Genomic DNA, 13,820 nt, shown 5'->3' on the forward strand with positions numbered 1-13,820 from the left:
GTCGGGGGTGGTGGTGGCGGTGCGTGTGAGTGTGTGATGTGGGACAAAAAAGGCCACGGGCGTGTGGAAGCAAGATTGGGTGCGGACCGTTGATGTAGTACTGTCATGTAGCTCCAATGCGACGGCGCAAAAAGGGGCAGTGCCTCTCATCTCGGTCGGTTTGTGGTGGCATGGCAAGATGGCTAATCCGACTTTTTTGCCTTTGCCGCATTGTCCCTCTTCCTCTGCAGGTCTCGCTCCTTCTTGGCCTTCTTTCTGGCATCCTTGTCCACCTGTCCATCTGCGGGCGATTGTTGGTTATGATCATGGTCATGGGCCTGGTCCTTCTTTCTCTTCTTGGTGTCGTTGGTCTGCACTGGTGGTTCCTGTCCACCTTGCACGACGTTGGTCCTGTTGCCCACGTCGCCAATCTCGATGCCGCCTAGCTCGGCCTGGTAGGTGGCCTTGTCTTGCCAATCTTGCTCTGCGCCCGTGTTTTTGCTGCCTTCGCCATCAGCAGCAGTGTCCAGGGCTTCGTCCTGGGCCTCGAGAGTCGTGTCGGGCTCAAGGTACTCGCCGCGCAATCCCGCGGCTACACGGCGCAGATGGTGCATGAGCAGGTTCCCCACGGCGCCGCCCTTTGCATTGAATGTCACGCCATCGGGAGTGATGAGGGCGTCGGGGTGCAAGTGCGCATGTGTCTCGGAGTCTTGCAGGTACTTTTCTAACACGGCGGATGCGGCGCTGAGAGACACGGGCGCGCTGGATACCTGGCGGCGTGGTGGAGGCGCCTCGAGTAGCATGGTTGTGCGATTGTATAAAAAAATGAGGCGAACTGGTTATGGCACAAACATTAATCTTGGGTTGAGTGGTGCATTCAGAAAAGAGTCTTGGGTATGAGCGTGTACACGAGCAAAGATACAACTTTTTGCGCACGGACGCCCGACCCATGTTTTATTAGTTTTGGTCTGCGGACTGGGGAACGGGGCGCTGCAATCGACGAACCATTTACACACACACGCAAGTCAATTGGGGAAGAAAAGAGGATTTGAGAGAGGCAGAGGGACAAAAAAGAGCAGATACAAAGTCTTCCAATTGTACAGAAGAACAGAAAAGAGGGGACGCGATGAACGCTTTTCGGTGCCTGAGGGTTGCTTCAACCAGCTCTTGTGCGCTTCTCAGACCACGCACATCAGGCACAGCAGCAGTAGTAGCAGCACAACGGTATGCGCACACCCTCTTGTATCACGACATGACCTAGCATCGCTGACTTTTGTTTCTTCTCTTCTCTGTAGCCTATCCACGCCCTCGCAAGCCCGCCAAATATCTCTCCTCTCACCCCGCCGTCCCCTCGTGCCTGCGACATACTCGTCGCCGTCAACCTTGGCCCCGCCTGGCACCTCGTCTTCCCTCGCCAACCCGGAAACACTAGACCTTGTGGGCAGAATATCGGCGCATCCCGCCCTGGGCAGTACGCAGATCCGCTGCGGACCCCGCGACACGTACAATCCCAGTCATTTGGTGCGCAAGCGCAGGCATGGGTTTTTGAGCCGTCTGCGGACAAAAAAGGGGCGCAAGATGATTATGAGGCGGTTGAAGAAGGGCAGGTGGAATATCAGTCATTGAGAGGGCCGAGGACGAGACGGGTGGCCAACACACCAGTGTGCTGGAACTGCTTCTATGAAGCTCTATACATGGCAAGTGAGACGCCGACGTCCTGCTGCCATGACCTGGAAACAACATGTACTCATCACGCTTGTAATATAAATGCGGTATAGTTCTCTGCACTGACTGTACCACCGCATTCTAGGGTGCAAGTAGAAGCTTGTATTCGTTGATATAAAGACCACTGTATAGGCTCTTGGACCATCTAGTAGCGCAGTACGGCAACATGGCTGCATTGGAATAGCAATGCTTCATCCTAGCCATCACAGGAGGGCGCTATTTGTGTATACATGTCTTCCCCTGATGTTGCTGAGGCAGGCCCCCAAGCTATTTCGTCATGGTAGACCGTCATGGCAGACTGCAAGCGCACCCATATGTCTTGAATGCGTTGCTCAGATGATGATACCACGTGACGCCCATGGCCACCAAGATACCACGGCACTTTTTTTTACAGCAATCAGCCCAAGACAAGGCACTTCATTCAGGCGTCGCTAGTGCTTCTTCCTTGCTTGTTCTTGTCCGCGTCCTTGAGCACCTCCTCGCCACCACTTGCATCCAATGTCTCCGCAAGCTTCGCCTCCTCGTCTATCTTGTCAATCTGCTTCAGTATAAACGCAATCGTTGCATCCCGTGCCTTGTCCACCCTTCCCAACGCTTCCATGCTCATGCTATCGTAATCCACTAGCTTTTGAGGCGTCAGCAGCTCCGCCCGCCCCTCGCCTTGCAACCTTGCCTTTTTCTCGCTCAGCAGCTTGCGCAACGCGAAGATGTTGTAATCTCTTTCTTGCAGATTGCCAATGAGCTCTTTGCGCCTCGCCTCTTCTCGCTCTTTCTCCTCTTGCACTTTCTGCTTCTTGTGACTGGCAGAACTCGAAGCTTGCTGCGCACTGTCAGATGACAAAGCGCCTGCGACTTTGGCCTTGCGAATCGCCTCCTTGGCACTCGATTCAATATGCGTGAAGCGAATAGGACCAATGTTTTGGCCGCCGTACCAGCGCCCAACAACCACGGTCCCGCAAGTCGATGTGTCGCGCAGTACATTGCTGAGCCGTGTTCCCGCCCATTTCTCACCGTCGTCGTCATACCCCGTTTCGTACAGAGTGTGCGACGCAGGCATCAGTGACTTTTGCCGCGAGGGCTTGCGCCATGCCGCGATCCTGTGCGTTGCGGTGCGGAACTCGGGCAGCGCTTGGAGGGCTTTTGCGCTGAGCGAGGGAGAGAAGGCGGCTGTGAAGGACGATGTCTGCTCATGGATTGGAGCTGAAAAGTAGATTTCTGCTGGGGCTGGGGAAGGCGAGTGTTGTCTTTTCCCAGCCATTGTTTCTATCGTGCTATTGATTCCTCATGACTTTGCCGCCCAAGCTTCGGCGCGTTGACATGGCGGGTTGAGGTTGGAGGTACGACAAGGATTAGCGGATATAAGGAAACGCTAGTAGTAGTAACACTACTAACGCCGGTGCCCAAGGACCGTGTCGAGCTTCTGCCTCTTGATGAAACATCATCTTATCATGTCCGGACATTTCTGCCAAAACCATGACAGCAAAACAACTTTACGGTTATCAATTCATCCAGTGTTGTGCATGTGTAGCAACCTTCTGCAATCTTTAGAATCTGCTTCTCCTTCCCACTAGTCAGACTTATTTGTCACTAGTATACGTGCTGTAACTAGTATTTGGCGTTTGACTTTGTACCACAGCAACCGACCAATTCACATTATTTTGGGCATCATGAGCAATTCTTCTTAACCTCTCTCCTGGCACAAGAAATGCCTCAACATCTTTGCAGGCTTAATCTACAAAGACAGTTTATCACTTCCAAAGCTCAATTGGGCTTGTCACACGAAGAGGCATATACTACCCGTGCGGTGTACACAGCGGCACGAAACAAGACAACCCCGCGAATGGACTGCTCTCATGCGGCTAGTACTCCCTGACGCATTTCTATTGTCAGGACTAGATCAAGAGGATCTCTCCCACATAGTCTTTCCAGCTGGTCACATTCGTATGGTACTTCTTTAGCGCTTCTCGAACCCGTTTCCTTGTCTTCTTCACCGTTCATGCCAATCTTTCACAACAAACAATAGTGGTGAAAGCATTCATGCTTGCTACTAGTCCCAGAATGGTTACTAGCCTCCATCCTCTCTCACTTCCCAATTCTACAAATACGGCACGCTAAACTCTTCGGGTCGTCCATTCTCGTGTAGCACCCACGTTTTTCATTGGATTTGCAGCACCTGATCTACTCAAAGAAGAGAATCACCATTTTTGGTGTACTCAAGGGTGAATGCGCTTTGACAATCTTGTTTTCACCACTGGCTTCAATTCGCCCACCTCTTGGTCCCCACAGTGTATTTAGCAGCAACGTTTCACAGTAAGTTTACTTGAGGAATTGGTTGCCATATTCTTCTCTCTGCCCAGGTCGAAGCCTCGTGGACTCGAAGCGATTCTCCCGCCTCTAGCTTCTGAGATAATTTCGCTTTGCTAACTTTAGCATTGTAGGTAACTCACTCTGCAACTACAGGGCTGAAGACCTTACGTGAAACACCGCACAGTGACTTGGAATACGCCGACTCCCATTATGCGCAGGTTCGAAACCTTAAACCCAGAGACTAAGGATTTGGTGCTATGCCTCCTGCCTGCGCTTGCTACTTCTTTTGGTGTCTCGGATCCTGTAGACATCATCCCGCAGGACATACGGATGCGCGCGTGGGATTGCGAGCGCCGTGATCACATCAAGGAAGAGACGGAGGACGACCCCCGCAACTGGGGTGTCCAGTTCATCAAGGATCTCATGGCTATTTCGCGTCTCAAGAAGGGCGACCTAGCCACATTTCAAGCGGATCTGTACGCAAAGTGCGCTCTGCATGAGCCCAAGCATCCTTGGTGCCGGTTGAACGACATCCGAGAGCTCAAGGACGAGTACGAGCACCCAGAGCGCAAGAATCAAGTCGAGGCGGTGGAACCATCATCCAGCTCCTCGACTGATTCTTATTTTGAAGAGTTGGTCGAGCCGGATGAGGTGAAGGGTGCGAAGCGCCGCCGCGGTGGTGCTCATGAGGTCTACGAGGCTCGCGTCATGAAGAAGCGGCACAAGCGTAAGTGTCGAAGACTGCCTCTGAAGGCCATGAATGCTAAAACTTGACAGATAAGCCCGCCCGTCTCCGCCGAGCAGATGCTGGTGGTTTCCAGCGCCACGACCCAGCTGCGAAAAAGCGCCAACGTGCAAGTAACACACCCAACGACGCCCATCGCATGACCAACCGCAATAATCGACCAGTCCTCACCGACGAAGACGACGATGAAGACATTAGTTCGACGCGATCTACTCGCGGCTACTCTCTCCTTGCCCACCCGGCGCCCGCATTTTCCCTCTCACCAGGCCCACGGGCCGGTTCCACGTGCGATGCCGATGCCTCGAACGAGTCTCTGGCGGTGCAAAAGTTGCAGGCGGAGCTAGATCTGGCGGAAGCTGAGCTGAAGGCTGCCCGTCTCAAGTACCAATACATCCAGGCTAAAGAACAGGCCGAGGCGAGGAAGATGCACGGCGATGGTGGTGCTCCGGGAGATGCTCTCTGATTGGACCAGGGACCTGGTTGTGAGGAGAGGGACATTGATGCATGTAGGTGAGTTAATTCCGAGCGCCATGTATACGCAAGCCTCTAGGTCCTCGTATAGCAAGTTAGTCTAAGCCACCGCGCGAGACTCTTGCTGCGGCGGCAGATGGTGCATCTGGTCAGTCAATAGCTAGTTGGTGTATCACGTGACAAATGTATCCTGTTCTCTATAGATGGATGCTGACACTGGGCGTTGAATGGTATGCATACATGTGCAATCTCATAGCAACATCAAGGCATTAAACTCATCTCTTTTGCAAGTCAAGGCCCGATAGCAAGAAGTTGCATGAGATTGGCTGCTGTGTGTACTTGAATACGCACGTAGAGGTAAGCAAGCCATTGACTGATGGAGCCTTGTTGACAAATGCTCGCCATCTGAAACGGCTAAACAACGCCTTAGCACGAAGGGAGAAGTTGGGAGTAGTACGAGCATGAATGTGCCATATGTACTAGTGGCCAGTAGATGAGAGTAATCTCCGAGGGGCGTGCGACAGGAAAGGGAAACGGGATCTATGTCCTGTATGTACATGGCATGTACTCAGGTAGGTAGGACATTGTAAGTAAGCAAGCAAGCAAGCAAGTAAGTTAGTACACAAGTACATGAGTAGTACATGGTAGATGTTTTACATGGGCACTGACAAGTGGGGCGTCTCTGTCCGTCACATGCGTTTCGACTGCAAAGCGTTCTAGGCTCTGCATGGAAGACTGCGCAGTCGAATGATCCCTGGGCTGGACATGCACGAGGCCATGCCCACGATCCAGGTACGGGTATCCAATGTCTCCGCACCACCAGCAAAACCCCTCAGACCTGCTTGACTCGGTGCCTCGCATGAGCCTACGATGCACGCAGGCTAGTTTGGGATGGAGCTCCGGCGTTAGCGCCTCTCCGCACTATGTCCATCCCGCCCCCGGATCTTCTGACCTTTCCCGACTCCGAGGTTCGTTCTGGAGAGAAAAAAAAGAGTGAGAAAAGAAAAAGAAGGGAAAAGGACGGAGCCGAAGAAGACCAGAGCTACAACCACGCAACATGACCCACTGCCATGGACCAGTCATCGCAGAAAAGAGTTTCCAAAGCATGCGACGCGTGCAAGCGGCGAAAGGTGCGCTGCAACGGCCAGACGCGTTGCCAGCAGTGCGCCCACCTCGGACTGCGATGCATCTACTCGCCATCTAGCAAGCAGAGATCACAGGGCAAGAGAGGCCATATCATTTCAGAATTCAGAACCCAGACGTCCACCTCGCCTGCCACAGCCACGCCCATCCTGCCCGCTCACCCAGGCCAAGCCGCCTACCAGGCCGTATACACTCCCATTTCGCCCACCGTCACGAGCAACGAAGCCGAAGCCAGTAGGTCTCTTTTTTTTTCTTTTTTTCTTTCTTGAAACTTGCGGAAACAATGCGGAATGCTGCTGCTGACCCGGAGCAGCATCTCCTGTTTCTTCTCTGACGCCGCAGTACACCAAGTCGTTTTTTCTCGACCTCATTCCCGACTATGTCGAGGGTGTGTATCCTGTGCATCCTGTCATTGCCGCACATGAGCTTCGTCAGTACATCGAGGCCATGGACACTGATCCAGATGTGTGCTCCTTTGTGTATGCTTTTGGTGGCTGTACTCTCAATCTCACTCGCTATGGCGACCGCAGGACAGACGAAGTGGTGCAGACGATTGAAAAGCTCATGGACCACTCCATCGACACCATGCGCCGCTCCCACAAGCATTGCCACTTTTCCGTCATGCGAGCAGTCCAGTCCATGTTTATCCACAATTGCCTGATGAGCCTGCAGGGCAGTGACGCCGCCTTCTTCTACATGCGCGACGCAATCACCATCATCCAGCTGCTGAGGATAGACAACCCGGAGAATGCCGCACAACTGTCTGCCCCGGAGCGCTCTCGCAGACAGCGGCTGTACTGGCAAGCCTTCATCCACGAGCGCTTCCTGGCCATCCTCGACTATCGCCGCGCAATCCTGCCCCCGCTCTACACAATGCCCGAAGACGACCCCACGCTGCCCATCCAGGTGCACGAGGGCTTCAGTCATATTATCAAGCTATTCAAGCTGCTGGACACGGAATTCCTCAACAGCTGGCTGGATTCGCAGGGCGCCAACGTCACCAGCACCTGGGTCGAGGCCAAGTCGCGCGAGCTCGAGGGCGACCCTGAGGCGGACGCGCGTGAGCTATCCATGTTATCCATGATGCAGCGCGCCGATTTGTGCATCACACGCGAATGGCTGCGCACCTTGGTGTGGCGCCTCGCTATGAGCCAAACGCTGCTTTCCTCGCGCTCTCCCAAAGAATGCCTATCGCTCCTGTTCCCCGTGCGACTCTCGCAGACGCTGCGGCAACTCGTCTCGAGTATGTCGCGGCAGGACATTGAGGTCCATGGGACAAGCATCACACAGAAGCTGTTTGAAATCACAGACACCATTGCCGACGTGCTGATCCACGTGCCCGCCGCCACCCTTGACGAGACAGCACTGCGCATCGACGACTTTCTCTTCATCCTCGACTTTGTCCTGCTCATCCCCCATCTCGACCACACCCGCCGTGGTATCTTGCTCGAGAAGCTGGAGCGGCTGCAGACAATGTTCCCAGAGGTCCTGAGTAATGCTAGCTCTCCGAATCTGCCCCTCGATGTGCATAGTCCCCCCAGTGGTGGTGGTGGTGGTGGTGGTGGCAACAACAGCAACAACAACAAAAACAACAATAGCTGCAATAACAGCGCTGGTCCCATTGTGCCAAGTGACCCTTGGTATCAGGTCACACAGTCCAAGACGGCTGCAGGACTCGAGCTCATGGCAGACGGGCATGGAGTACTTCAGGCGCCAGCAGCCCAAGGAGCAACACTACCCAGAGGCGAGGCAAGGAGCGGCCTGTTGGCTACCTGGAACAACATCTCCAGGCGCCTGACCATGCAGGTGGCGACGTTCGGTGATGGATAATGAACAAAAACATAGACCCCCATTTCCACATGTACACGTTGTGTATTGTTAGAATTTTTTTATATTCTAATAAACAACCGTGGTCAAAACGATGAGGATGATGATGATGATGATGATAACCACCATGTTGATATCAACTCATCTATCGATTTCTACAAAAAAAATTCTTGTCATAACATTTCATTACACATAAAGATAGATCCTTCCCTCGTACGGCGCTAGCGTCTTTGCCTCGACGCCCTCGTCTTGCCGACTACTTACCAGCAGCTGCATTTTCTGTGTCGCCACGCTCTCTGGCAAAACCAGCTGCTTGCTCTCATCTGTAAAGTTGCAAATACACAGCGCTCGTCTCCCTTGCCACGTCTTGCTAAAAACATAAAATTGCTCATTGTCAACGTCGAGATCGTCGTACTGGCCGAAGACGAACAAATCCTTGTGCTCCTTGCGCAGCTGCAGCATGCGTTTCCAGAAGCCCAGCACAGACGTCTTGTCGTTTTGTTGCGCCTTTGCATTGCAAATGTCTGCGTCTTCTAGCGGCCGCATCCACGGCTTGTCTTTTGCATCGGGCGGACTGAAGCCATTGTACGGCGCAGTACTCCAGCTCATGGGCACGCGTGAGTGGTCGCGCGCAAGGTGCTGCAGCGACTTGTGTGCAGCAGCGAGCGCGTCGACGTCGTTGTTGGTGCGCTTGGCAACCATCTTGTAGTAATTTGTTGACTCAACATCCTTGTATTCACTCATGTCCCACGATTCGGGGAAGTTTGTCATGCCGATTTCCTGGCCTTGGTAGATGAACAGCGTACCGCTGAGGGCGCTCAGCATGAGGGCAAGCATCTTGCCGCCAGCGACGCGGTGCTGCGGGGCGTCAGAAGTGAAGCGCGTAATTGACCGAGCTTGGTCGTGGTTCTCCAGAAAAGCAGTGGTCCAGCTGTCAGAGGGAGGCCGGATCAGATCTTGAGTGCGGGCTATTGCGCGCTTGAGTTGTGGCAGTGTCCAGTTCTTGGGCGTGGTTTGGAATTTGTAGGGGCCTTGCCCAACATCGACTACGTCCTGTGTTGGGTGAGCACTGGGTTATTGTAATGAGACCAGGTCCACTTACAAATTGAAACACCATAGAGAGTCGCTTCTCCTTGGCGCTTACGTATTGGTGTACTCTGTTGATATCAAGTGTGTGTGGGCACTCGCCGACTGTCATGGCATCGTACTTTTCCAGAATCTGATTCATCTCGCCCAGAAACTCGTCCATTCGCGGGCCGTTGCAGTACTGGTAGCCGGCAAACTGCCACTCTGATCCCGGATCGGTGATGGGGGCGTCGCGCATATCGCCCTTGCTGTACATGTTGACGGTATCAACACGGAATCCGTCGACACCACGCTTGAGCCAAAACTCCATGGCCGACTCGTAAATGGCTTTACGCGTCTCTGGATTTTCCCAGTTCAGGTCGGGTTGCTCAGGACAGAAGAGGTGGAGGTAGTATTCTTGGGTGTGCTCGTCCCATTCCCAGACACTGCCGGTGAAGTTGGAGACCCAGTTGTTGGGGGGTTTGCGTACGCCATCAACGTAGCGGGCGGGACGCCAAATATACCAGTCACGCTTTGGGTTGTCCTTTGACGAGCGTGATTCTTGGAACCATTGGTGCTGTGGTGTAGGCAGTGAGCATTTGATGGCCAATGCCATAGCAAAGCACGTGACCAGAGCATACCTGATCTGAAGTGTGGTTGATGACGAGATCCAGGATGATCTTCATGCCCCGCGAATGGGTCTCATCAATCAGCCTCTGCATATCCTGAACGGTGCCATATGGCCTGTAGACGTCCTCGTAGTTGCGGATGTCGTAGCCCATGTCGACCTGAGGCGAGTCGTACATGGGGCAGACCCAGATGACATCGACGCCAATGGAGCGGATGTAGTCGAGTTCCGAGATGATGCCATTGAGGTCGCCAATGCCGTCGCCGTTGCTGTCCTTGAACGAGGCAGGGTATATCTGGTAGACGACGGCATCCTTCCACCATGGTCGAGGAGTGATTGTCATTGTGGCGGCGGTGTGGGGGGTGGGAACAACTTGGTCAGAAGACAATGCCGTCGTCATAACTTTCGGTGGTACCGGCGGCTTTCTTATAGGTTTCTCTGGGGGAATCGCTGAGAGCAAGAGCAGTGGTTGTAGTGGTGGTTGTGGCCGTCACCCCGCACATGGCATGGACGTGGGATGGAATACATAGGTCGGAAAGATTCTCGGAATGGCTCGGAAAGATTTTCGGGATACCTCGGAACGATTTTTGGAAGACGGGATGTTTCTCGGGGGGATTATGATTGGGTGAATGTCGGCCCGGGGCTCAAGAACGCCATCCAGCACCACTGTCCCCCGCAACGACGCAGCCTCGACCCCACAGTCTGCCAACCTTCACCCCCACAGATAGCCTCGCATCCCCTCGTGCTCCCCATGCTAGTACTGCCCCAGACTATTTCCCCGCCGACATGTGTTTCCCCTGCTACTCCAACCGTCGTCTATCCTGGGCTGCCTATCCAAGGGAATAAGCGAGGCCTTATGCGAGTGCGGGGAGATTGCGGCTTCGGCCCTGGTGCACGCACGCTATCGATTTCTGGCACCCGACATGGCGCCAATCATCGCCCGCTCACCTCCCCCTTTGCTCTTCGACGACGACACCATACTCGACACACTTCCCTGGCGAGGGCCTGGCAAGGGCATTGTCGCCATACGTGACGCCCTCTGTTGGTGCCTTTGGCCTCTGCTTCGGTCCGACAGTGCGCAAACCATTGGCCAAACATCGAGCCTCCGACTTTTCACATGGCGCACCTGCGTCGGCGCCCATGGCCCCCTCCGGCCTAGCCTCAAAGCCATGACCTCAGTCCGAGTCGCGCAAAGACCACGGCCTCGACATGTTTGCTCGTGGCGTCGCTCCCCGCATCCTCTGTCTCACTCCATCCTCCCCAGCTGCTAATTTGGCACGAGCGGACTTTAGGCTTTGGATGCACATGGGTATGGGTTGTCTGGGGTCACAATCCAAATGTATAAGTACACCGTGCAGTTTCATCCTTGAGATTACCGTTCCACCAGCAGCTCCACCCTTCCCAACAGGCCGGGCTTCGACCCAGACTACTTGCCGGCCTCTTCACCAATAGAAAACACAAACCCCCCCTTTTGACCACACAACCATGTCTCGCCGCAACAGCAGCGTCGTCGGTCCCGACCCAGAACAGGCACGCCGCCTCTCGATTGCTACTCCGGACATCAAGCAGGTTCTCCACGATGCCAGCAAAGGAACCCAGGCCGAGCAGCAGATGAGCCTGGCACAGGGCATCAAGCTTTACCCCAAGGCCATCGCCTGGTCCGTTCTACTCTCTGCAGCCATCATCATGGAGGGCTTTGACAAGGTCCTCATTGCCAACCTCATGGCAGTGCCAGCCTTCAAGCGCAAGTTTGGCCAGCCGCTCCCTGACGGCAAGTACGAGGTCACCGCGGCATGGCAAGCCGGACTAACCAACGGCGCCTATGTTGGCGAGTTTATGGGTTTGATGCTCAACGGCCTGATCGCAGATCGATTCGGATATAAAAAGACCATGATTGGAGCCTTGTTTGCCACAAACATGTTCATCTTCATCGTCTTCTTCGCACACAATGTTGAGATGCTCCTAGGCGGCCTTATCCTTTGTGGTATTCCATGGGGTGTCTTCCAGACTCTGACTTGCACATATGCTGCCGAAGTCGTGCCTGTTCCTCTCCGTCCCATTCTCACCACCTACGTCAACCTCTGCTGGGTCATTGGCCAATTTCTCGCCTCGGGTGTGCTCAAGGGCGTGGCCGAGAGACCCGATCAGTGGGCCTACCGCATCCCCTACGCCCTGCAGTGGCTCTGGCCTCTTCCCCTGATGATTGGCATCTCGTTTGCACCAGAGTCGCCCTGGTGGCTCGTGCGCAAGGATCGCTGTGATGAGGCAAAGAAGATGTTGATGCGCCTGACTTCTCCCGAGAGGCTCCCCGAGTTCAATCCCGACGAGACTATTGCCATGATGCGCCACACTAATGCTATGGAGATGGCTGTATCCGAAGGCACTTCGTACCTCGACTGCTTCAAGGGAACCGACCTCCGACGAACCGAGATTGCTGCCATGGCGTGGTTTACCCAGGCTTTCTGTGGAGCTGGTCTCATTGGATATAGCACCTACTTCTTCCAGCAAGCCGGTCTCAGCGATGCTGACTCCTTTTCCATGAGTCTTGGTCAATACGCAATCGGTGCTGTGGGTGTTTTTGCCGCCTGGGCCCTCATCCAACGGATTGGACGTCGAACTCTGTACGTTGTTGGCGATTTTGTCATGGTCATGCTTATGTGCATCATCGGCGGTCTTGGTACTATTCCCAAGGGCAACATTGGAGCACAATGGGCAATTGGTTCTATGCTTCTGCTCTTTGCCGCTGCATACAATTGCACTGTCGGTCCAGTGTGTTACTCGATTGTCGCCGAAATCCCATCCACTCGTCTCCGCCAGAAAACCGTTGTCCTTGCCAGGAACTTTTACAACATCGGATCCATCATTGGCAATATCCTGACTCCACGCATGCTTAACCCCGGTGCCTGGAACTGGGGTGCCAAGAGCGGCTTTTTCTATGCTGGGACTGCTTTCCTATGCTTCGTATGGGCCTTTTTCCGCCTTCCCGAACCCAAGGGAAGAACTTACGGAGAACTCGATATTCTTTTCGAGAGGCGCGTGCCTGCACGCAAGTTTGCTACCACCATTGTTGACAGCTTCAATGTCAGCGATGCCGACAGTGATTATACAGAGAAGAAAGGAGCTTCCACTCATCTTGAGCAGGTCCAATCCAAGGAGGCTATTTGAGACGATATTAGGACGGACATGGACAACTTCCATTAAACATGTGTTATGAGCCTTTGTATGCCAGTATATACATTCTTTCGCTTTAGCTGCTTCCGGGAAATGCCACTTTCATGTATATTTTTTTAGTGATTATAATGATTAACTGTATTCCTTTGCAATGTTTAGATATAGTGGTAACCATATCATGTCAGTGTTTCTATACATATGATTGCCAAGTGTATCAAGGTGGGTTAGCTCAGGAACCACCTACTAGCAAGTGTCCCATGTCCCCCACTTACCTGGTATACTTTACACATGTGCTGTTTTCCTCCTTGCCACCATGCCTTTTATAGTATCAGTCGCGGCTAGCTATCACACTAGCCCCTCTCTGCTATCTATCACCTTGTCAATCATGCGTGTGTGCCAAGCAGCTGCTGGGGGATCTTTTACTACCTTGTGTCGATCTTTGGACTAGGATACGAGAAGTGTGGCCAGTGTAATTGCCAACCATATCTGCATGTCATCGTCGAGTTAAATTTCAGTAACAAATGAGCATGAGTTGTTGCTTGTTGTACATCTTTGGCCTGTTTGTGCGCCTGTAGTAAGTTTGGATGCTTCGACGATTGCTGGGAGTGGGAAGTTATTCAAGGTAGGAGGATAGAAGATATGATATAACGTAAAGCACCACCGAGCCGGACACACCACCGAGCCGGACACTTTTTCTTGGCATCGCGAACATCACTTGCAAAGTAATATGTCCCAACCACGTGAAGAGATATTAACTCA

At 53.4% G+C, this 13,820-nt stretch overlaps 7 protein-coding genes across 7 annotated transcripts; 4 read left to right on the top strand and 3 right to left on the bottom strand.

The window, feature by feature from the left end:
* Positions 1 to 182: 182 nt before the first annotated feature.
* On the bottom strand, positions 183 to 782 carry COCCADRAFT_5541 (uncharacterized protein; the record flags this gene model as incomplete). The annotated part of the gene is made up of 1 exon (XM_007714648.1): positions 183 to 782. One exon carries the CDS (start codon positions 780 to 782, stop codon positions 183 to 185), a length of 600 nt encoding a protein of 199 aa, XP_007712838.1.
* Positions 783 to 1,105: 323 nt separating this feature from the next.
* On the top strand, positions 1,106 to 1,605 carry COCCADRAFT_97677 (uncharacterized protein; the record flags this gene model as incomplete). Its single annotated transcript, XM_007714682.1, has 2 exons — positions 1,106 to 1,203; positions 1,275 to 1,605. The coding sequence occupies 2 exons, from the start codon at positions 1,106 to 1,108 to the stop codon at positions 1,603 to 1,605; spliced, it is 429 nt and encodes a 142-aa protein (XP_007712872.1).
* Positions 1,606 to 2,125: 520 nt separating this feature from the next.
* On the bottom strand, positions 2,126 to 2,962 carry COCCADRAFT_97697 (uncharacterized protein; the record flags this gene model as incomplete). Its single annotated transcript, XM_007714683.1, has 1 exon — positions 2,126 to 2,962. The coding sequence occupies one exon, from the start codon at positions 2,960 to 2,962 to the stop codon at positions 2,126 to 2,128; it is 837 nt and encodes a 278-aa protein (XP_007712873.1).
* Positions 2,963 to 4,221: 1,259 nt separating this feature from the next.
* Positions 4,222 to 5,219, top strand: COCCADRAFT_97640 (uncharacterized protein; the record flags this gene model as incomplete). Its single annotated transcript, XM_007714684.1, has 2 exons — positions 4,222 to 4,738; positions 4,789 to 5,219. The coding sequence occupies 2 exons, from the start codon at positions 4,222 to 4,224 to the stop codon at positions 5,217 to 5,219; spliced, it is 948 nt and encodes a 315-aa protein (XP_007712874.1).
* A 1,078-nt stretch (positions 5,220 to 6,297) lies between these two features.
* On the top strand, positions 6,298 to 8,200 carry COCCADRAFT_5544 (uncharacterized protein; the record flags this gene model as incomplete). Its single annotated transcript, XM_007714649.1, has 2 exons — positions 6,298 to 6,604; positions 6,684 to 8,200. The coding sequence occupies 2 exons, from the start codon at positions 6,298 to 6,300 to the stop codon at positions 8,198 to 8,200; spliced, it is 1,824 nt and encodes a 607-aa protein (XP_007712839.1).
* Positions 8,201 to 8,383: 183 nt separating this feature from the next.
* Positions 8,384 to 10,233, bottom strand: COCCADRAFT_97711 (glycoside hydrolase family 13 protein; the record flags this gene model as incomplete). Its single annotated transcript, XM_007714685.1, has 3 exons — positions 8,384 to 9,250; positions 9,300 to 9,839; positions 9,904 to 10,233. 3 exons carry the CDS (start codon positions 10,231 to 10,233, stop codon positions 8,384 to 8,386), a joined length of 1,737 nt encoding a protein of 578 aa, XP_007712875.1.
* A 1,142-nt stretch (positions 10,234 to 11,375) lies between these two features.
* COCCADRAFT_97680 (uncharacterized protein) lies at positions 11,376 to 13,055 on the top strand (the record flags this gene model as incomplete). The annotated part of the gene is made up of 1 exon (XM_007714686.1): positions 11,376 to 13,055. One exon carries the CDS (start codon positions 11,376 to 11,378, stop codon positions 13,053 to 13,055), a length of 1,680 nt encoding a protein of 559 aa, XP_007712876.1.
* Between the last annotated feature and the right edge of the window lie 765 nt (positions 13,056 to 13,820).

The sequence above is a fragment of the Bipolaris zeicola genome (assembly GCF_000523435.1).
Source record: "Bipolaris zeicola 26-R-13 unplaced genomic scaffold scaffold_86, whole genome shotgun sequence".
NCBI classification, from domain to species: domain Eukaryota; kingdom Fungi; phylum Ascomycota; class Dothideomycetes; order Pleosporales; family Pleosporaceae; genus Bipolaris; species Bipolaris zeicola.